At 40.0% G+C, this 23,472-nt stretch overlaps 1 protein-coding gene across 2 annotated transcripts in view; it reads right to left on the bottom strand.

Annotated features, from left to right (window-relative positions):
• LOC105042097 (phosphoglucomutase, cytoplasmic 1) overlaps positions 1–23,472 on the bottom strand; it is a 54,264-nt gene that overhangs the window by 6,473 nt on the left and 24,319 nt on the right. For both annotated transcript variants that reach the window (XM_010919195.4, XM_073253821.1), the window contains 2 exons: positions 15,619–15,682; positions 15,429–15,510 (listed from right to left, as the gene is read on the bottom strand). In XM_010919195.4, coding sequence (XP_010917497.1) covers positions 15,429–15,510; positions 15,619–15,682 — 146 coding nt within the window. The remainder of the gene's footprint in view (positions 1–15,428; positions 15,511–15,618; positions 15,683–23,472) is intronic.

Here is a 23,472-nt window from a genome sequence, read left to right as displayed (position 1 = left end):
CTATTATCCCATTTTGTTGAGGTGTGTCAACACAAGAGGATTCATGAATGATTCTTTCTTTGTGAAAGAAGGAAGCAACAGTCAAATTAAAATAATCTTGAGCATTATCAAAACGAATCCTTTGTATGGATATCCCAAATTGTGTCTTTATCATTTGATAGAAAGATGAAATTATATAACTGATCTCAGATTTTTCTTTCATAAGATATATCCATGTGGTCCTAGTATAGTCATCAATGAATGACACAAACCACTTTGCCCAAGTATGAGTAGGCATTCTAGATGGATCCCAAATATTTGTATGTATGAGAGAAAAAGTTTGGAAGATTTATTAATACTCAAAGGGAATGACACACAATGACAATGAAAGTTTTGAACATCCACATTATTGAACAATAAAGAAAACATATTTTTCAGCAAAAAGATAGATGGCTAAGATGAAGATGCTGGATCTAGATTTCAGATTCATTGGAAGAGAAAAGATGAGCAGAATTGGACGATGTGCAAGAGAGCATGAACCAATTTGTAGGAGTGGAAGAACTACTAGCAGCATCAAGGTAGCAAAGGCCATTCCGTTCCTTAGCAGATCCAATCGTCCTCCCTATGACTTTGTCCTAAAAGATGCAATAGGTATCAAAAAATATGATATAACAATTTAAATCTTTGGTAAGCTGATGAATGGAGATTAGAGTAATGGATAATTTTGAAACATGTAACACAATTTCTAAATGAAAGGAAGGGGCTAAGGAATTTGGCCTTGGCCAGCTATGGTAAGAGGGAAACCATCAGCCACAATAATTGTTTGATTTTCGGGGCGTGGTTTGTAGGTCTCAAATCGAGATAAGCTATGGGTCATATGATCTGTTGCTCCCGAATCAAGTACCCAAGAAAAAGAACGAAGCAATGTATCGGCATTAAGAGAATTAGAAATAAGGCACTTACCATATTGAGTCAATGAACATAAACTAGAGGAAGTAGATAAAGAGCAGGGTTTGCCATACCGGGCCGAACCACCCGGTACGGGGTGTACCGAGCCGGACCAGTCCCTTACTGGTCCGGTTCGGGCCTGTTTTTCGGAAAACGACCCCGAACCGCACCGAACCGCCGGTTCGGGCCCATACCGCCCGGAACCGGGTGGTATAGCTCGGTTCGCCATCGGTTCGGGGTGAACCGAACCGTACCGCCCAGGGGACCATTTCACATGGGCGAGAGGGGAAGGTGGGGGCCTTTTCATGTGGTTGGGGGGAGGGAGGGGGGAGAGAAAGAGGCATGGCCCACTTCACATGGGGGGAGGGCTTGGTGCTTTAATAAGCACCAGACCTTCGGTGTTCTTTGAGAGTTCTCAGAGAACACCCATGACCGTGGGCAACTTAATCGTTGAGACCTCCAAAAAATTAAAAAAGAAAGCAAAATTTTGTGAAATTGGAGTGATTTGAGAAGAGGCTGATCTTTGACCGGAGGTAAGATAATCTGTTATTTTGTTAGTAAATATTTTTTTTTATTTTTGTTGCTAGAAATAGGATAAAAATGAGGTAAAATAAAAATAGAAGAAAATCATGCCAAAATCTTATGATTTTAGTATGATTTAATTATATGTGATAGATCTTTGGAAGATCTACACGATGACACCAAAATTATTAATTTTCGTTAATTATATATTTTTTAAATATTTTTAAATATTTATTTATTTAAAAATTAAAAAAAATTAAATTTTAGGAAAAAAATTAGAGTTTGGAAATCATGTTTAGAATGATTCAAGCTACTTAAATCTAATTTCATTTTTTTTTCAAATATTTGAAATTAAAAAATTATTTTTTATTATTTAAATTAAAAAATTTAATTATAACATAAAAAATATATAAAAATAGTGTTATATTTTATTTAATTTAAAAATATTATTTGAAGTATATAGCATATTTATTTTGAATTTATAGATTTTAAAATAATTATTAAAATTATTTTAAAATTATATATAATTATTTTAATTATCATCAAACTATCGTGTTTTATTATACTTGCATATATTTTAATTATATATATATACTGCGGACGATCTTGCACGTGGAGTAGGATCCATGGATGTATCTGGATCATCCTCGCATTATGGATCTTATTATCCACAGCCACCTTATGATCCATATACATATGGTGCATCCGAGGCATCATCTTCTAGTGGTTACTATCCTATGCAGCCTGGAGCATCTTACGGATCAGATTTTGCTACTGACATATGTAGATGAGCTCCTCCATAACCGTACCATCATCTCAAGGATACTTCTCAGAGTCAGAATTTTAGCGAGAGGTCTGAGATGTCTTACAATCCAGAGAGGATGCCTTATGGGATGATGAATATTCGAGAGTACGGTGCAGCTTGGCTAGAGGGTTGGATTGATATCCCTTCAGACTATGTTGATGATCCAGACATTTACGAGCATCACAAACACTCGATAAAAAATTAAATGCAGAGTACATCTTAAGGTTCGTATATCAGTTATTGCGCTTTGTACTTAAATATTTAGATACATTTTAATACGTATTTTATATATTTTTTCTTTAGTTTTAAGATGACATAGTTGAAATATAATGTAAATAAATATATGTTTGAAATTTTGGATCAAGAGTCTTTGTACCGCAACCTAACTCCAAATTGAACCCAAATATGTCAATAATATGTAATATAATGCCATATTGAGGTTGTATTTATCAATTATTAACTTCAAAAATCCAAAAAAAAAATTAAAAATCGAAAAAAATATTGTGTACCGGTACCGAACCGGTATGCTTAGGCGTATCGTGTGTCGGTACGGTATGGTACCGGTACCATACCGTACCGGTCCAGCACCGGCACGCCGTCCGGTACCGGTACAGCGAACCTTGATAAGAGTTTAGAAAACCTCATAATTCCTCAACCTGCTCTTTGTTGAATTCTCGAAATTCAGCCCCTTCAGATTTTTTAGATATAGGTCCTTTGTTGTTGGTGAAATTAGCTTGATTCCGCTGTTACCCTTTGAATCCCCCAATTCTACTTTGCCATGAAGTTTAAAACAATTATCCCTTATGTAGCGAGACTTCTTACAGTAAGTACACCAAAGACCATCACGATTGGACTGCTTGGAAGGATTGTCTGAAGCACAATCATCCGATTTTGCTCCAAAAATATTTAGCTTGGGACCACCATCCGAATTCTTGATGGATACCAAGGCGAATTCTTCTGAAGAGGAGGGATTCGAGCATTACACTTCGACGGCTTTCCTTAGCCCAGATGATAGAGAAAACCTCCTTTAATTGTAGAAGTCGCTTCCTTCTTAGAATCTGAACACAAACTTGATCATATTTGACATTCAGTCCTGCAAGAAACTCGAAGAGACGATCTCGTTCCACAAGACTTAGAAGGGTATTACTATCTTCATGGCAAGACATCTTGATGGCTTGATAGTGATCTAACTCAAGCCACAAGCCATTTATAAGATTATAATATTCAGTGACAAAAAGAGAACCTTGTTTGGTGTGGGAGATTTTGTTTTTGAGTTCATAAATGACGGCTGTGTCTTAGACTTTGGAATATGTCTGTCGAACAGTGTCCCATATTTCTTTAGCAAACGAGAGAAACATGCATTGAGTTCGGGTTGCATTGAGCTCCAGAGCCATGACATGATCATCGAATCAGCTTCATCCCATGTAAAAAATCTTGGATCTGAGGGACTCAGACCAGGAGCAATTAAATGATTCAGCTTACCACATCCCTTGAGAAATATTTTCACCAACTGTGACCATTGAAGATAATTCTTCCTATCAAGATGATAGGAAGGGTCCATGGCCTACAGTTTACTATTTAAAATGGATTGAGTTATCCCAAAGATGGGTCCAGAAGGGCTGGACGTCGTGGTCTTGGAAGCTTTAAACATGTTGACTAGGAGAAGGGATCAAATAACAGCAATAACAGAAAGACTGACTAACAATGGGAGTGTAGTCAGATTCGGCTAACAAAGAAAAACTGCGAGCAACGAGGACTTCTGCAATAAAGACAGACAAGGCCGATGGTAATGGGACCAACAGTGATGAAGGCTGTGGACTTTAGTGATAAAGACATATAGAAAAGAAGCAGTGGCAGAAAAAATAGGCCCTATGGAAAGGGCTCTGATACCATAAGAAAAAGAGTGATTTTCTTCTATATTTCATGTAGACAATCAATCCCATATAAATATACAAAAGGATGATCTTCTTAAGAAATCAAATCTGATATAAATTCCATGAAATAAGGGATAAAATCAAATCTCATGTAAATCCCATGAAATATGTGATAAGATTAAATCCTATGTAAATCCCATGAAATAAGATATAAGATCAAAATCCGTATAAATCCCATGAAATAAGGGATAAGATCAAATCCTGTGTAAATCCCAAAAAATCTGATTACAGTGAATAAGGAAAGAGAGGAAAAATAAGGAACTATACAAATATCCTACAATTAGATGAGAGATTTTAGGAATTTCCCAACAAATCATATGAAATGGTAAGGCTTACATGGAGTTATAGGTATGGTTGATGAGTCTTTTGCCACCAAATTCTTTCATTTCCTATTGCTAAGACTTAGAGAAAACTGAAATTATGGATAATTAGACTAGATGTAAGGGAATTGGTATAGATTGAAGAGGAAATAGGGAGAAAAAGGAGAGAACTCCATTTTGATACCTTTAGGTAAGAGTTCTCCATTTTTCTTAGAAGTCTAACCTAAGAGAGAAATAAGGATGCTAAAGGGGAGACAAATGGTGAAAATGAAGATTGCAAATACGTCCTTTAAAGGAATGGGGGTATATTTAGCTGGAGAAAACTTGAACAGAGGGCTATAGATTAGAATTCTAGAGATTTCCTAGTATCCTAGGATTTAAAAGGTGCCAAGTGTCATGTTTTGATTGGGTTCAAGAAGTTGCCATGTATCATGGGCCATGTATTGATCCAATGGATTTGTTCAAAAGTAAGGGGTCCAGCTGGACTGGTGAGTTTCAAAATGTCGTCACAATGGTGAGTGCACCAAAAAGCTAAGTAATCTGATCAATTAGCCCACTTTAGCCACAAAATGAACAGCCCAGACAACTCCAACTTTAAGGGATCAACTGGGGGTCCAGGAGAGTAAGCTGACCAAATTTATGCCATGTTTGACTTTGTTTGACCAGAAGTTAAAGCTGATGAAGCTGGGTCCAGGATAAGGTTCTAAAAGGCTGAACTTGGTCATAGAAAGTTAGAAGTGATAGGAATTTACTATTGAATCATGCACCTAGGAGCAGACATGATTGATGAGACCTAGAATTGAGAGGTAGCAACGTGAATTTCATGGAGAATAGGGATTTGGTCAAGGTTGAAGGGACGATTTTAAGGCTTAGCTGTGATATGATGTGACCTTTTGGGCAAAGGGACTTGTCAAGGGTTGCTTGAGGGTGTCTACAATATTGCTTGCTACTCGAATCGTCTAGGGTTGCTAGGGGTGTCTACTTTTGCTACTTGAATCAGTTATTAATATGCATTATCTGTAGGTTAGAATGAGTTTCATAAAATGATTGGTTCTGTCAAGTATATGTTGCATAGTACATAATCACTGCAACTCAAGGTTTGGCGATGATGACATGCTAGCTTCTATGTTGACCGTAGGCATGGCATGCTATTCTAGGAAGGCAACCGAGATGACCAAATGATGATAATAATTGCTTTGAGTCACTGTCGTATTGAATGTTAAGGCAGTCTCAGTTATATGCTACAGAACAAGATGGAAGCTATTTCAAGCTAGTGCGATATTGCACAGTTTATTAATTTCTATAATTTAGATTTTTGTTATTACTTATTTTTGGGGGACCTATGGATCAACTCAATCTCATGTTCTTTCAACAATAATCACTCTTGATGATGGCCTATCCTTTATAACATCTATCCCGATGAGATGGTCATATTTTAATATTTTTACCTACATCATGTTTAAGTTAAGCTTAGTACTAAGTTGTTTCCATAATGTCGAATGTGTTATTGCCCAATAGTTATAAGAAGTAGTTGAAATTACTTCAATTTATCCCTCCAACCAAGAAAAATTAGAGCCTAACCTTCAATAGCAATCAAATAGACTATCACCTCATCATAGGATAAGTTACATCTTGGAGGGATAGTGAGGAATTGGGGTACCTATCCTCTTATTTAAATTATGCAACCAAATATAACCTAAAAAGAACAAAAGCTCACTTTTAACATTATGAAAGTGGATCGATCCCACTGTTGGAGACTTGGAGGCCCTAATTTCTAGAAGCTAAAAAAACCAGCTTAGTGCATAAGACTCCCACCACTACTGTTTCTAGGGAGCGTCAAATGTATGCAACCTTATCTCCAAATGCAGAGAGGCTGCTTTCATGTTTCAAAATCATGACACCCAAGTCACAAGGGAGCAACTTACCATTGCACCAAGGCTCACCATTTTGCTAATTTCTAGAATTGCAACCAAATAAAAAGAAATGACATGTATCCAAGTGCATGATGTCTATCCAATTCAAATACACATCCCATATGGATTCTAGAAGATAGACATGAGCGTCCAAAAATATAGGATCAAGCTTTACCATACTTAAATAGTTAATTTAAAATGCCAGCAAGAAATGATTAAAGTGTAAGTTTGGTTCATGATTATCAAACAACCTTGCTTGATGAGAGGATTGAGAGATGAGTTGGACTTGAAAGTCATGACAAGTAAGAAGCAATATGATGTGGAAAAGCTTCATTGGATTTTTCACATAGATATGATAAAATGGATATTGCTTGTTCCAATTCCAAAAAATAAGAGGATGATATGTCGTTGGATGCATGGTCACTAAAATAGCATCAATTAGATTGCTTATTATAAAATTCTTAGAGAGGATCAATTCTCCAGAGAAAATAGAGGATGAGGATCAAAAAAAGTTACCAAAACTTCCTTCTTGGCCAGAATTAGTCTTCCTATGGAAGATGTGGCAAGATAAAATAACTAAGGATGTGCATTTGGAAGGTATTTGCTGTATAAGTTTTGTGAGCTCAGGTGTGGTGCTACCAAGCCTTGGGAACACATAAGAAGAGACCAAGGGAAGAAGGGAGCAAGCCAGCGGAAGCATCAGCCAGGATAGGAGCTGCATCAGCAACTTAGTCAACTCACTCTGAGACTGGGTCGACTAAGTTCAAGGTGAGTCGACCCAGTCCAGAGGTGGATCGACTATGTCTCAGGTGAAGGGCCAGACAGAAATGGAGTTTCAGTATTTCAGGCTAGCACGCTTTTTGAGTCGATTAAGTCATCAGTGAGTCAACTTAGCAACAGGTGAGTCGACTCATTCCGAACTTCAGTTTTTGGATGACTGAGACTGAGCCGACAAAGTTGGATGTTAGTCGACTCAGTGACTGAAGTTAGTCGACTCAGCTAGGACTGAGTCGACTAAATATCGTGGGTTCAGAACTGTACGTGGGTATGTTTGGGTTGGGAGTTTTCTTTAAACTTGGGGCTTGATCCTATTGTATAGATACATATCCATGTAATTAGGTCAAGATTTTGTATGCTGAATACAGATTGAAAGAAGCTCTTTCTCCCAAAAACTCTTTCGTTCTCTTTTCTCTCTTACGATTCTCGATCTACAAATTCCTAGCCTCCGCATCTAGGCGATGTCCCTTTTGGTTGCTGGTTAATCACCAAATTCCCACGCACAGTCTAGTGCGAATCCCAACATTTGGTATCAGAGCTTGGTTGAGTGGAGGAGAAAAGGAAGGCGCCTAAGGTTCCTGTATCCAGGATCTGCTATACCAGATTTTTACCCTAAATCTTCTTGTCTTCTTTGTGGTTATCTCCTGATTAAGGTGGAAAGGTGCTATACAGAGGAGAGGTGATAAAGAAGGTTGGAAGGAAGATCCGGGGCATATAGATCTTCTTGAAAGAGTTCTGTGTGTTGGTGTGTGATTGCAGAAGGGTGTTAGGATGTGATCGTATTTGATTATGGTGATGGCATCAAGCGGTTCAAGATAGATTTTGAGAAGTTCAATGGCAAGGAGAACTTTACCTTGTGGCAACAAAGGATAAAGAACTTGTTGGTTCAGCAGAGGATCTACAAGATCTTGGTTAGGAAAAGATCGAAAAGGATCAGTGCTGAGGATTGAAAAGAGTTAGAGGAGATTGCCTTCAGTACAATCAGCATATACTTGGCCAATCAGGTGTTGCCCGAGGTGTGTACAGAGACTACTGCGAAAGACCTTTGGACGAGACTGAAGAATACCTATATGGAAAAGAACATGATTAATAAGCTGTGGCTGAAGAAGCAACTTTACAATCTGAGGATACCCGAAGGAGATCTTGTTGCTCTTATCCAGAAGTTCAATCAGGTCTGTTCTGAGGCGATGAGCTTGGATGTGAAGATAAAAGAGGAAGATAGGGCATTGTTGCTGCTGTGTTCTCTCTCGGATTCGTATGACGGTCTCATAACAACTCTAGTTTATGGGAAGGAGATCTTAACTATGAAGAAGTTGTTAGTGTGCTCAGATCTAATGAGCAAAGGGAGAAGATTTGCAAAGGAGATCCTAATTCTGAGGTCTTGGCTGTGAATGAAAGATAGGGATCGGATTTTTCATACCAGATCGAACCGACCGGTACATCCCATATCATACTGGATCGGCAAGGAACTGGCATGGTTCGATCGATAAATTCGGTACACCGACGGTACCAGAGAAAAACAGAGGAAAAGTGAAAAAGAGAGAGAGGAGAGGGAGGGAGGCAAGAGACATCAGAGGCCAGCGATGGCCCGTTGCAACCACCGGAGGGCTTCCGAGCCCTGTATCGCCCGATAGGACTTTCAAGAGTGAGAAAGAGAGAGAAAGTGCTTGGGGGGCGACCTACCAGACGGATGCCGCCTCCATTGCAAGGCCCTCGATGGCCGGCGAGCCCACGCCGATGGGCTTGAGGGTGATCGAGCAGGAGGAGGGCCTCCGCAGCTCCGTCAGTCCGCCTCCTTCGAAACAAAATCAGGCCCATGGGATTTTTTTTTTGATTTAAAGATGTGAAGTCGGTAATCCACTTGCTGACTTCATAATTTTTTTTTAAAAACAATAATGTAGTTGGCAAGTGATTGCTAACTTCACCTGTTCATGGATTTTTTAAAAAAACCCATGAAATAGGGGCCGATGCCCTTATTTCACGCCTGCGGCACCGTCCATGCAGACTGCATCATTGGATGGCCACAGCAGCCAGCTACAGCCCCACCCCCTCCTTCCCCTCCCTTCTTTTCTTTCTTCCTCCCTCTCTCACTATCTCTCTATTTCTTTCTTTTTCTTCTCCCGGTTCGGCTCCCATTTTCTTCATCGGTTCGTCTTGGTTTGGCACGGTATGAAACCGTACCGAACCATACCATCGGCCTATCGATACGACCGACGGTACCGATTTAGCAATCTTGGATAGGAAAGATCAAAGGAGAGATTAGGAGTAAATCCAAGGGCAGGTCAAAATCTCGGGATCAGAAGAAGACCTTAAGTGTTACAAGTGTCATCAGTCTGGACATCTGAGGAAAAATTATCCTTTTTTGAAATCAGAAAAGAAAAAAGCTAGCAAGAGTGATGATACAGCTTTGGTGAGTGTGATACGACGTAGACGTTGGATCAGTGTGCTCATGCCATTATATTTCTCATCGGGAGTGGTTTGATACCTACAAGACTGATGGAGGAAGTGTCAGTCTTGGAGATGATCACCCTTGTACGATAGCTAGAGTTGGCATTATTAGGGTGAGGATGTACGATGGGATTATCTGTACTTTATTGAATTCAAGTATGTATCAGAATTAAAGAAAAATCTGATCTCTTTGACCTACTTGGAGGAGCAGGATCATGCTTTTAGTAGCCAGGCTAGGAGTGGATGCTTGAAGATTTGCAAGGAAGCATTAGTGGTGATGAGGGATAGAAGACTGAACAACAATCTTTACAGGATGGAAGGCTCAGTGGTGACTGATAGTGCAGAGATGCTAGAAGCAGCACAAGAGTTATATCAGCTGTGGTACTATCAGATGGGTCACATGAGTGACCGAGGGCTCGCGGAGTTAAGCAGAAGAGGGATGATCCCAGCTCTAAAGGAGGGCAGTGATTATGTGAGCCGTGCATCTTTGTTCCAAGTGCAGTGAAAGAATGCTGGATTCAGTGCACTCGGATGTATGAGGACCAACACCTGTTTCAGCTTGAGGTGGAGTAAGGTACTTTGTTACCTTCATAAATGACTTCTCCAAGAGAGTGTGGGTGTATCTAATCAGGAAAAAATTAGAGGTGTTTGTCCGGTTCAGAATCTGGAGAACTGAGATCGAGAAGGAGACAAGAAAATAGGTAAAGTGCCTAAGGTCGGACAATGGAGAGGAGTATACGAGCCTGGAGTTCAGGAGGTACTGTGAGGATAATGGCATCAAACACCATTACACAGTGAAAATGACCCCCTAGCAGAATGATGTCGCAGAGATGATGAACCGGACACTGACGTAGAAGGCATGGAGTTTGAGGCTGCAAATATCACTTCCAAAGTCATTTTGGGGTGATGCTATAATATTTTCTTATTTTCTTGTTAACAGGTCTCCTCATCGCAAGCTGAATGGAGATATTCCAGAAGAGGTCTATAGTGGGAAGGTGGAGCTTGGCCACCTGAAGATCTTCAGTTGCCCAACCTATGCACATGTGGAGGTGATCGAAAGGAGCAAGCTGGACCCAAAATCTCAGAGAATGACATTCATTAGGTATCCACAAGGAGTCAAAGGGTACCTACTGTAGGACTCTCAGTCACAGAAGTCGGTGATCAGTAGGGACATCATCTTTCATGAGAAGAGCATCTTGGAGAGGTCGGGAGTACAGGTGGATCTGGGGAAGTGAAGGTGGACAGTGGTGGCCTACCAGAGGCAGATGGCATGTAGTCTACATCCACTTACAGGAGTATACCTATTGAAGTGGAGTTGGATAGGAGGCATCTTACTCAGGTGGAGGACCAGCATGGAGAGCCAGCTATTCAGATGGAGGTGCAGAAGGAGCCACAGACATCAGGTGGGAGGAATGCACCAGTGGAAGTGGCACTGCACAAGCCCCAGCATACTATCAGAAGACCTATCAAATATGGGATTGATGAGGCTATCTCTTATGCTCTCATTACTGCAAATAGAGATCCAAAAAACTATGTAGAGGCCATGGAGAGTGAAGACCAGGAGTCATGGATGCAGGCCATGATGGAGATGGAATCACTGAAGAAAAATCAGATATGGTAGCTAGTGGATCTTCCAAGAGGTGCTAGATCGATTGGTATAAAGTGGGTGTTCACTAGGAAAGAAGCACCTTTAGAACAAGGTGGAGTCAGATTCAAGACAAGGCTGGTAGCAAAGGGATACTCACAAAGAGAAGGGATAAACTACACTGAGGTTTTCTCTCCTGTGATGCGCCATACTTCAATTCGGGTGTTGCTGTCTTTGGTGGCACCACAAAATATAGAGTTGGAGCAAATGGATGTAAAGACAGCTTTCCTTTGCGGGACTTTGGAGGAAAGAATCTACAACAGGCAAGTGGATGGCTTCATGGAGGTTGGACAGGAGGAGGGGTGTCTTCTCAGGAGGTCATTATATGGACTGAAGCAGTCACCTGTCAGTGGTATCATAGATTTGATAGCTTTGTACTAAGTCTGGGATTTATAAGGTGTGAACTTGACTGCTGTGTCTATGTTAAGGATGTAGAGGAGGAGGATGCCCTATACCTGCTACTATATGTAGATGATATGCTCATAGCCAGCAGAAGTATGGAGGCTGTGAAAGGGCTGAAAAGAGCATTATCAGTAGAATTTGAGATGAAGGATCTGGATCCAGCAAAGAAGATCCTTGGAATAGAGATTTGCAGGGATAGAAGCAAAGAAGTACTCCATTTATCACAAGAAAGATATGTTCAGAAGGTTCTGGAAAGGTTTGGGATGGAGAAGGCCAAATCTGTAGAGACACCATTGCCAAGCCACATATCTCTCTCCCAGCATCAAAGCCCCCAGTCAGAAGAAGAGAGAGTATATGGATAGAGTCCCTTATGCAAATGCTATAGGTAGTATTATGTATACCATGGTGTGTTGTAGACCAGATATAGCACATGTAGTGAGCTCGGTTAGTAGGTATATGGCTAATTCTAGGAAGGAGCACTGGAAGGCATTAAAGTGGATACTGAGATATCTGCAGGAGACAAAGAACTATGGTCTGGTATTTGATGGGCAGCCGGGAGGATTTGAGAAAAACTCCAGGGAGTCATATGGAGGTTCGGGTCCTCTAAAAGGGTTTGTGGATGCAAACTATGCCGGCGATCTTGATACAAGAAAATCTACTACTGGATACCTCTTCTGCATGTTTGATGGACCAGTGTCTTGGAGATCAATCCTTCAACCTATTACAGCCTTGTCTACCACAGAGGCTGAGTATATAGGTATTATAGAGGTTGAAAAGGAAGCAATTTGGCTTAGGAGGCTTGTAGCTGAGATGGGGGTGGAGCATAGCAAAGTTACACTGTATAGTGACGATCAGAGTGCTCTACAGCTGGCACAGAATCCGATCTATTATGCTAGGACAAAGTATATAGACATGCGATATCACAGGATCAAGAAGCTACTGGAGGAAGGTGAAGTGGAGCTGGTGAAGGTCCATACCAAGGAGACTAGTCAGATGCACTCACGAAGGTACTTTCTTGAGACAGCTTTCAGATGTGTGTGGCACGGATGGGTCTACAGATATAAAGCTGAGTTCACAAGGATTTAAGAGCACCAAGATGGAGATTGTGAGCTCAGATGTGGTGCTACCAAGTCTTAGGAACACATAGAAAGAGGCCAAGAAAAGAAGGGAGCAAGCCAGCGAAAGCATCAGCCAGGATAGGAGCTGCATTAGCAACTTAGTTGACTCACCCTGAGACTGGGTCGACTAAGTTCAAGGTGAGTCGACCCAGTCCAGAGGTGGGTTGACTATGTCTCACATGGAAGGCCAGACAGAAATGGAGAGTTTCAGTGTTTCAGACTGGCATACTTTTTGAGTCGACTAAGTTATCAGTGAGTCGACTCAGTGACAGATGAGTCGACTCAGTCCGGACTGAGTTGACTATGTCACAAACAAACAGAGTGCAGTTTTCGAATGACTGAGACTGAGACTGAGACTAAGCCAACTAAGTTGGATGTTAATCGACTCAGTGATGGAAGTTAGTCGACTCAATCCCAGTTGAGTCGACTGAGTGTCGTGAGTTCAGAACTATACGTGGGTTCGTTTGGGTTGAGTGTTTTCTTTGAGCTTGGGGTTTAACCCTATTGTATATATATATATACATATAATTAGATCAAGATTTTGTATGCTGAATACATGTTCAAAGAAGCTCTTTCTCACAAAAACTCTCTCATTCTCTTTTTTCTTGCGATTCTCGATCTACAAATTCTTAGCTTCCGCATCCAAGCGATCCCCCTTTTGGTTGCTGGCTGATTACCAGATTCCCATGCATGGTCTAGCACGAATCCCCACAAGTTTTATCATGTAAGATGTAAAATTTTTGAGGATGTCAAGCAGGATTTACCAAACCACCCTGAACTAGGAGGTTCAAGATGTGTCGAACCATTTCGACAGCCTACCGATATGGCTCTAGCATGAAATTTGGAACACCGACGGGAGGGAGAAAGAAAGAGAGGAAAAGAGAGAGGGAGAGGGAAGGAGAGGGAGAGGGAGGGAGACCCTCCAGAGGCTAGCTGAGGCCGCCAGAGGGCCATCGCCCCCTCTAGAGGGCTGACAAGGAGGGGGGAGGGAGAAAGAAGAGAAGGAAAAGAGAGAGCGACTGGGAGGTAAGGAGAGGGGAGAGGAAGATAGAGCCTCCAGAGGCCCGCTGAGGGATTTGGAGATCGGAGTTGGCTAATCAAAATCGGGCTGGAAGCCCTTGTTTGTTTTTTTTTGGGCATCGGGTGAAGTCGGCAACAGCATTGCGAACTTCAGTTAACTTTTTCTTATCTTGCCAATAAAAATGAAGTCGACAACAGATTTACCAACTTCACTATGAGACAGCAAAAATAAAAAATAAAAATAAAAAGCACAATCAAAATAGGGGCAATCGTCCTTGTTTCGATTGGCAAAAGACGGGGAGGATTCGGGCCTCCGTTAGCCTCCCCAGCCCTCTCCCTCTCCTTCCCTCCCTCTCCCTCCCTTCCCCCCTCTCTCCCCCCATTCATTTCCTCTCTCTCTCTCTCCCTTTGTGGCCCTCTGGTGGCCTCTGCCTGCCTCCCTGCCCTCTCCTTCTCCTTCCCTCTCTCTTCCCCCTGCTTGCTCTCTCTTTCCCCCTTCCTTTCCTCTCTCTCTTTCCCCCTACTCCCGTCATTCGAGGGCCTCCACGGTCCTCCGATGGTCATCACCAACATCTCCATCATCTCCCTCTCCCTCCGTCCCCGCCCCCGGCCCCCCCCCCCTCCATCTCTTTTTTCCTCTCTAAGGTTTGAACACTAGAAAGGAAGACACAAAGACCCCCCGTCTCTTTTTTCCTCTGTAAGGTTTGAACACTAGAAAGGAAGGAAGACACCAAAAAGTGTTGGCAACGAACATTAGATCTTATAGACAAAAATGTAAGCATTACCTTGCACATAGCTTCTACTTGTTGAAACATGTCAAATGTGAAGAATTAGGCTGTTTTTCTTGATTACAGGGAGAAAGTAGGAAAATTGTTTGGAGTATTGTACAAGTATATGAAACTTGACAACAATGAAAAGAAAAGGAAGACAATGGAAGGATTATGTTGGAAGCGTCCTAAAGTATCATCATTGGAAGATCAACAATGACACTTGCAGATGAAGTGGGAGCAGACTATACAGGGCTGGTTTCATTTGCAGAAGATGGTCCCCCTTATGTTGCAGCAGTGGGCTGAATGTGAATAACATAGTTATATTAGAGTTGATGGCTATTATGAAAGTGTCTTGGGCAAAACAAAATTACTTATGAATTGAATCTGACTCAAATGACAGCAGTAAAATTCTTGAATGAAAGATTCCACTGGTCTCTGAGGGTTAACACCTACACTGTATGATATGCACAAACTACCAGGACATGATGTTGCAGATTAGTTAGCAAACCAGGTAAGAATATAAGAGCTTATGCCACACACAGCAATATCAGTCGGTGATAATCCATATGGTGCAGAAAGCTTAAATCAATGCTGTATTAGGAATTATTGAGATTTTGCTTAGCCTGTTGGCTGAACTAGAGGGAGGCAGGGGATAATTACAGAGAACCACCAAAGTAATAAATTTATATATGACCAAGAATTTTGACGGTAGCCAAAATCGTCACGTGCTTTAGTTGGCATCAGAGAATGCCTTTCTAAATGAGCAAAGCACAAATAGTAAGTTTAGTTGAATGATGCAAGATGCAAAAGTTTAAAATAGCTAGTACCCGTCCCAAAGCTTTCTTCACCACAAATTGAACACAGTCCAGCATCCATCAAGTTCCCAAAAAATTTCCAGCCAGTGGGTACCTGGAGCACATCAAATTCTGGGTCATAGTTACGGAACCATTATTCTAACAGAATTGGTGTTTTTTTAAGCATAATATGGAATTGGTGTTTCAGTTGGCCACCAAATACCTCAAAAAACTTTAGACCTAGATTCTTTGCCACAACATCAAGGGCAGCTGATGTCGGCATGCTCCTGCAAAACGATCAATTAACCATGTTGAAAAATGCAGATATTGATTCTCCTTAAAAAATGAGTAAGTTGCAACTTATAGAAGGAATAAACACTCATATGGACTGCATGACATTGTTAATATAAATGTGTTCACAAGCAAAAAAAGCAGATACCATAATGCAAATGCTGATGCATTCAACATATTATTATCAGAAATTAACATGGAGACAAATTCTACAATAGGAACGAAATAGAAACATAAACTATCTGATTAATGTGGCAATACTGTCTCAGAACATAGTATATTTTGAGGGCCAAATAATCTAAAGATTAAAATTACAAATAGTGCAGAAGCCTCAAGTTACAAGGGCAGTAGTAATTAAGAATTCAATAGGACCAATCCAACTCAAATTCTGGAACCCAAAACTTTTTTAAAAAATCTATTTCTTAACAGGCCCTGTATCAAGCCTAACAGCATGCGAAACACCAAAAAGAAAAAGAGAACATTAAATATGATGTCCAATTACAAAATTCATCGATATGGAAATTCTTGATCCGAGCACCAGGAAGTTGCAATATCCTAGCAGAAAAAGAACTCAGCACTAAGCTGTAAGTTACAAACGCTTATCAAATCCTACAAAGTGGAAGTAGAGTCACTTAAAACTCTACTCAAATTTCGAAAGAACAAATTTGCTTTCTGACATAATCCAAACGTTACCACCAGTTGGAGGTCCCATAGATGTGCTTCATTCAAAGGATTCATTTCAACCTTATGAATCTTATTCGAAGCCTCTTTTCTCCTTTTCTATTTCGAGGATGTGAACAGCATTAAAAATAATTTTACAAAAAATTTAGAAAGTGATAAGAAAAGATTTAACTTTTTAGTTGCCAAACATTCTCCATAATCATCAGAAAAGACCTTGTAAGCAAAGACTAAGTAGCAAGGACTACAAAACCACCATACATGACTAAACTTCCTTTTAGAGGATACAACCTGAACATGCTATCTGACAAGATGCCTTTTTGTTAAACCAATTAATTTAAAATGACCCAAACAATCCTAAGAGATTTCCAGAATACGTAGCTCACCGTTAGAAAACAAACATCTATAATAGAATCCTACCATCTTAGCAAACCCCAAAAGCTAGTCGCTCTTAAGAAAAGCATAATGAACAGGCTCAAGTTTACCCCTTAACTCCTTTGGAGAAAACCACATTAGCAATCCATAAAAGCCAAGGAGAAAGAATATTAGACTTGTAAATTATTACAAATAGATCAAACCCGAAGAAGCATCTTGAAAAAGTTTCTTAACCACTAATATGCTAATATTCCTCATATGCAAAATCCAAAATGCCTCTACCCAAGATTTTAAATCCCGTGGGATGGATGTGCCTTGGTTTCTCCATAGAACGGGACATCCCAGTATCCTATCCCATCCCGACAGCAATTCCGATCGTGCATCCCGATAGATATCGTCCCCATCTCTCTCCTTCTTTCCTTTATTTTTTTCTTTTTTTCATTCTTTCCTTCTTTTCTTTCTTTTCTTCTACTTCCTTTCTTTCCTCTCCTTTTACTTTCCTTTCTTCTCCCTCTCTTTTTTCATTTTCTTTTTTCCTTTTATTTTTTGCTTTTCTTCATCTTTCCTTCCTTTGTTTCTTTCCTCTTTCTTCTTCTCTCTCCACATGAATGGATTTTGGATTCCCGAACTCATTCCGGTCCCATTTCCTCACAAGAATAAGACAAGATGGCTAGAATGCCCCCCATCCTGCTAGAACATAAAACCTTACCTCCACCTAAGACCTACATATAACTTTCTAAACGAACAAATGGTAGAACTACAATGCTACTCTATTTCAAATAATTCCTCCTAAAACTAGAGCTGAGTAAATTAGACCGAACCCGATTTTTGAACTAGCTTGTGTAGGCACTTCAATCTCAATGGGATGGGCCAAACTCAAATATCTAGGCACAAAAAGAGATCGAGCCAAACTTCGACATGATCAAAATTAAATAGATCAGGCTTGATGCATGCCCTTTTTAACTGTAGAAAGTAAATTATATGTATCATATTTTACTTTTCCAATCCTAATCTAACTGAAGAGAAAGATGAAAGGTCCATCCAAAACCTTCCCTCTCTCCCCCCCCCCTCCCTGCACCCCCGCACCCACCCCAATTTCTCCCTCTGCTTGCTTGCCCCACAGCTAGACAAAGGGCTTAGGGCAGGATTATATCCTTAGGGGAGGCTGAATGAGAAACAAACATAAGAGTGAGACGACTATACTAACATCACTATAGCTATACTATGGCCATGCTCTCAAACCAAGGATCGCTGACTCAAAACCGTATCCCATGTCAGCCGGCCGGTGGTACGAGTTGGTACGCCCCTATATCGGACCCAAATTGACACGAAAATAGGGGATGAACTAGGGAAGAAAAGAGAGAGGAGAGGGAGAGAAGGAACAGGTGGCCAGCGGAGATGCCTACGATAGCCACCAAAGGGCCGCGGCAGTCTCCCAAACTCTACGGTCCTATGCAAGAAAAATTGAGAAGAGAGAGAGGAGGGGAAGGGAGGGAAGAGGAGGAAGGGGAAGACAGCAGGAAAGCCGTCGAAGGGCCATCGGGCAGCCCAAAACCCCCCTGTGGCTGCCACGGGGTTTGAAACAAGGGCTTTATCCTATTTCATCGGACTTTTTAAAAAATCCGATACATAATGAAAGTGAAGCTGATAAATCTATTGTTGGCTTCATTGTGTATCGGATTTTTTTAAAAATCCAACAAAATAGAGAAGAAGCCCCTGTTTTGAACTCTAATGGCCCTTCGACAGCCTCCCCACCGCCTTCTCCTCTCTCCTCTCCCTCCCTTCCCCTCTCTCTATCTCTCCCTCTTCTCAATCTCTCATGGAGGACTGTGGAGTCCTGGAGTCTCGGCGACCTCGACAGGCCACCATAAGCCTTCCCCTCCCCTTCCTCCCCTCCTCTCTCTTTCTCTCTTCCTCTCTTTCCTTCTCCCTTGCTTCATTTTTATCAGCATTCTGAATCCAATGACCGAACCACACCAGTTAACTGCTAGTACAATTTGGCATGCTCTGAACCATCCGATTCGGGCCAATTCGATGAACCATGCCTCAAACCATCTTAAACAAATTTAGTTACAAATTATACTATTATCAAGATTTTGACCATGCCAGAAACAATAAATTTCCAATTAGAGATAAAATTAATATTTACAACCTTTCTTAACAAATAAATGAATAATTAATGTTGAAATTATTTGGAGTTCCTAAAGTTTTACAAGATAATATACTCTATCTAGAGTCATGCCAAAAAGAAAAAAAATTGTATTACAATCCCAAGAATTTAACAAATCTAAAGAACATTTACCCTCTAAGAAAACCTAATCTAGGAAACAGTTTTTGCCCATCCTTCGCATGCTCCATTCTTTTTCACATGATTATTAGCAAAACTTTGTGATATATGAACAATAAGATATTTTTGTAAGGAAAAATTATCTTTTTGGTGCAAGACATAGACAAAATGAACATCAGCTAATATTATATTTTTTCAAAAAACTTGAGACGTTATACATGATATTACAATATAATATGAAAATCATGTCAATAAATAACTATCTCACATTTGTACGTAATTATACCAGAGGGAAGATGAACCTTTCTAAGAGAGGATGAGAGATTGTGTGAGCAAACTAGCAATGGAGAAGAGGTGAGATGAGAAATAGAGCATGATTGGATTTGGCTCTCTAATAAAACCAATTAAGTAGCAAATATGATAAGGATGTTGGCTTCTTTATCCAACTATAGTTTAAATGGAACACGAAAATCTTAAAAGAATCCTAGCTTCTCAATAAACCTTTAGAAGAGTTGTTAAGAACTAAAGATCCAGCATCTAATTAGATTGTGCATCATAAGAAGTAGGCTTGGGTGACCATATTTGGAATTGAGAGGGGAGATTCTTGTATTATTAGAGGCCATGTTAAGAGAAGTTTAGTGTGCTTAGGGGAGTTGCAAATCACCCCACACCCCCCGACCCAACCAGGAAGCCCTTGGCTCCATTGGACTATATAGCAACATGCTAGTCCAAGCACATCCAATCTAACCCATCTCTCACCCCATTCCCCCTCCCTTTGCCAACACCATCACAAGGTGTGCCCAACCTTCTTTTTCTTTCTCAAGGAATGCTGAACCCAAGGCACAAAAGTCAAGCCAAATTGAGTCAAGCTCTGGCTTGCTTGTTGTTGCCTAGCCAAGTTTGGACTAGAAGTAACTAGGCCAAGGCTAGGCATGCCAAGCTTGAGCCGAGAAAACCAATGTTAATATTGAGATGTGGCTCGATGCAAAGGGTGCAAAAGTATACTAAAATTGCACACTTGATATAATCAAATTTATCAATCCAACCTAGATGGAATAGACTTATTAAGATGATGCCTAAGAAAACTCTAAGAAATCCCAATCTTACCAATGAAAGAAATGCATTTATACGCAAGAAACTCTATGTAATATATTTACTCCAATAATTAATTTCCAAAGATTATTGGAAATTTGTGGTAGAAAATGTCTAGAAAATTAGCAATCTATCTCCAAATCCACCTACAAAACACTGGACATCAACCCAATTAAAACAAACACTCACACTATGGATGAAGAGGATAACAAACATTTAGTCAATGGAGGTAGGTGACCCTAATTGAAGGCTAATATACAAACAAATTAAGCCTTGTTCCTTCCAATATGGTTGTATTTGAGTTATTTGAATAGGAGGTTGAGGGAAAAACGAGGAATAAAGCTTAACATGCTCCAATAAAACTAGTTGACCATTTCAGTGTATAGGGGTTCAAGAGGACAAAGTATCTAAAAGGTGCTTTCCAAATTTTCTAAAATCCCAGAAGCACCCTTCCTTTAACCTGCTTTATTTTGGTGCTAGTAAGTTTGTTACACAAAATAAACTGAATGAGTAGATTTCATTCAGGTTTAGCCCAGCCTATTCACAGCACTGGCTCTTGAATAAACTGGAAACAAAATAATTTGAATTAGAAAAATAAAAAACTTATTCAGCTTGATCTGTCAAACAATCTTTTTTGCACTATAATAAAGCAAGTTCAAGGTTTTCTTTGACATATCCAAAAAGCTGAAAATCTTATTTTTGATACTTATTCCTCTTTAATCTGGACAAAATAGTAAAATAGCCATATGTTAAGTTAATTGTTAGGTTCATCGATGGGCATTTAAGGTGTGTTAAATACTTTAAATTGATAATTAGCTATGATAAATCTATACTAAAACATAGGCATTTTACTCATAGTTTCCACATAAGCATGATATTTTCACATCTCTAATTATACATAAAGGAAAGCCCTAGACTCCAGAATGTGCATGCCGAAATCTGAAGTCTGCACATGCTTTAATTGTTTAAACAGTTGTCTCCTATAAGGTCTATCTTTAATAGGATGGGTCCCATAGCATGGAAATGTCATTATCACAATTCACAAGTATCAGAGCACAAATCTCCAGAGACTTTCTGGACTCTAGGCTAAAGCTTTTTGGTCTCTAGAGATGTATCATCAACATAATTCTGACATGCATAGCATGTGCAAGATTCTAGTTAGAAACATAATGGCGCTTTACTTTAAGTGTCCAGCTCTTGAAATTAAAAGTCCTTTGCGTGACAATTAAAAAGAAAAAAATGTCAAAGTGTCAACATTATTTTGCCAACATTAGCAGGATGCTTCACAGTGGAGTGTCCAGCCGTATTATGTCCTATTCTATCATTTGTATCCAAAAGCATTGGTAATTCTAGACACCCTAAAATGGAGCGACAAGGTGATGTAGAAAAATACCAATACCTAGGTTAGGTAGATGTACTGATAGACTACTTCGAATTTAGTTTTACTAAATCCTCCCTCATTTATGAAAATATTGGAGACATACAAATATATGCAGATAAATATGGATTATCCACTTAGAATATAGGGATATCGCATGTTTTATTGGCATGAAAAAGCAATGATCAACTATAAAGCCGTGTGCTTTCTTACTTACAATAGGATACTAGACACAAGCACTAGTTTTTTGAAGGAAAGAATTGGGAAAAAGCCCAGAACACAGACTTGTTAAACAAGCAACCCAAAGCTTGTGATTTTATGTGGGTATATCATAAGGGAAGGGTAACATTAAATACAACTATTGGTGCTAGTTTTATGCAATTATACCTTAAAGGTGCTGTATGAATAAGGCATCCATGTACAAGAACTCTTCAGTGAACTTCACTTCTCATTGTTATGATCTATAACTAGTGCTTAAGACATTAGGTTTAAGCCAATATTTTAAAAAGCAGCTGAAGTATGCTGGGTTCTAACATACTGCATAGCATATATGCAAATCTGGCCTGGTCCACCCTGCCCAACCTAATTTTGGAAGGCTTGGGTAGGTAGTTCAGATCCAACAGGCTAGGTTGGGCTCTAATTTCAAGGCTTGATGAAAATCTGGCCCAAGCTCAGGCTCCTTAAGAAATGCACTTGCTTGGCCCACTGCTAATAGTAATACAAAATATAAGATGTTTATATAACAATATTATTATTTAAAAAAATTATTAGATAACATGGAAGACAATGAATAGTTTAATCTTATTCCCTACTTCCTAAAGCCTAGTCCTGATGTAGCTGGCCAGATCCACTTGGCCTCCAATTCTGCACTCACCCCCCCCCACCCCCCCAAAAAAAAAAAAACACCTTCCTCTATTAAAACAAAATACACACCAAAAAACTGCTCCCATCATTCCTCTAGCACAATACTGGGTGTTGGACAGGTAATATTGCACATTGTCTGAGATGTTCCTCTCCCACACTACCCTTGCAACAGCAAACACCAAACCATGGTCGAGCACACCTTGCCAAGATCCAAACGAGTTTGTTGTTTGTGCCTTCCACCTATTCTATCTCTTTCCCTCTCCATCTCTTCCTCTACTCTCTCTCACCCCCTCTCCTCCTTCCCCCTCTCAGTTCAATGGCATGCTTGGGAGTTGGGATTAATAGTGTGATGAGGATCTTGGGAATGGCTAGGTCTTGAATTTATCTGAACAAGTCAGGATAAGCCTGGGCATGAGAATATACAACCCGGACAGGCTTAGGCATTGACGGTAAAGCCAGAGACTGGCTGATCTGGCTCAAGCCGGCAGATTTCATTTTGTCAGCAAGTGACGGCCCTACTTAAACCCAATCACTGGCTCTAGCACATGTCTAAGGCAGGTACATATGCAGTTGGGATTTTTGAAATAGTAAAAAAATAAGGTTCACAAAATAAAGAAATTATATGAAAAATAAGAAAAATTAAATTGAATATATACTTTCATGCTCAGAAGCCTATTTTCAGTATATCAATAACAACATTTCCCAGAGGCTATGCTTAACTTTACATACGATAAAAAGAAACCATCAATCATCAAATTAAGAGGTGTGGTGCATGCAACAACCTAGTGACTTTGCTCATATGCGATCTGCCTGGACCTCTATGGGCTCCCAATGGGGACTGGGCTGGCTGTATTTATAAAGACACTGGGCACATATGCAGGTGTACATGCAGTCAAGTGCACTGCAATTCAAAATAGTAGCCTGACATAGTCTATTTCATTCAATACTCAACATTATTCTAATACCATTTACCATTCACTTTAATCCCTACAGCATAACTATAACTTTATTCATCTTCGTCCCTTCCAATGACTTTGATACCAAGACACCATCCTAGTATGTAGGAGTTGATACACCCTTTAATCCCGATAGTACACCTATAGCTTTGTCCA

The sequence above is a fragment of the Elaeis guineensis genome, chromosome 3 (assembly GCF_000442705.2).
Source record: "Elaeis guineensis isolate ETL-2024a chromosome 3, EG11, whole genome shotgun sequence".
Classification (NCBI taxonomy): domain Eukaryota; kingdom Viridiplantae; phylum Streptophyta; class Magnoliopsida; order Arecales; family Arecaceae; genus Elaeis; species Elaeis guineensis.
The sequence above is the reverse complement of the archived record's forward strand: the minus strand, read 5'-3'. Positions and strand labels throughout refer to the sequence as shown.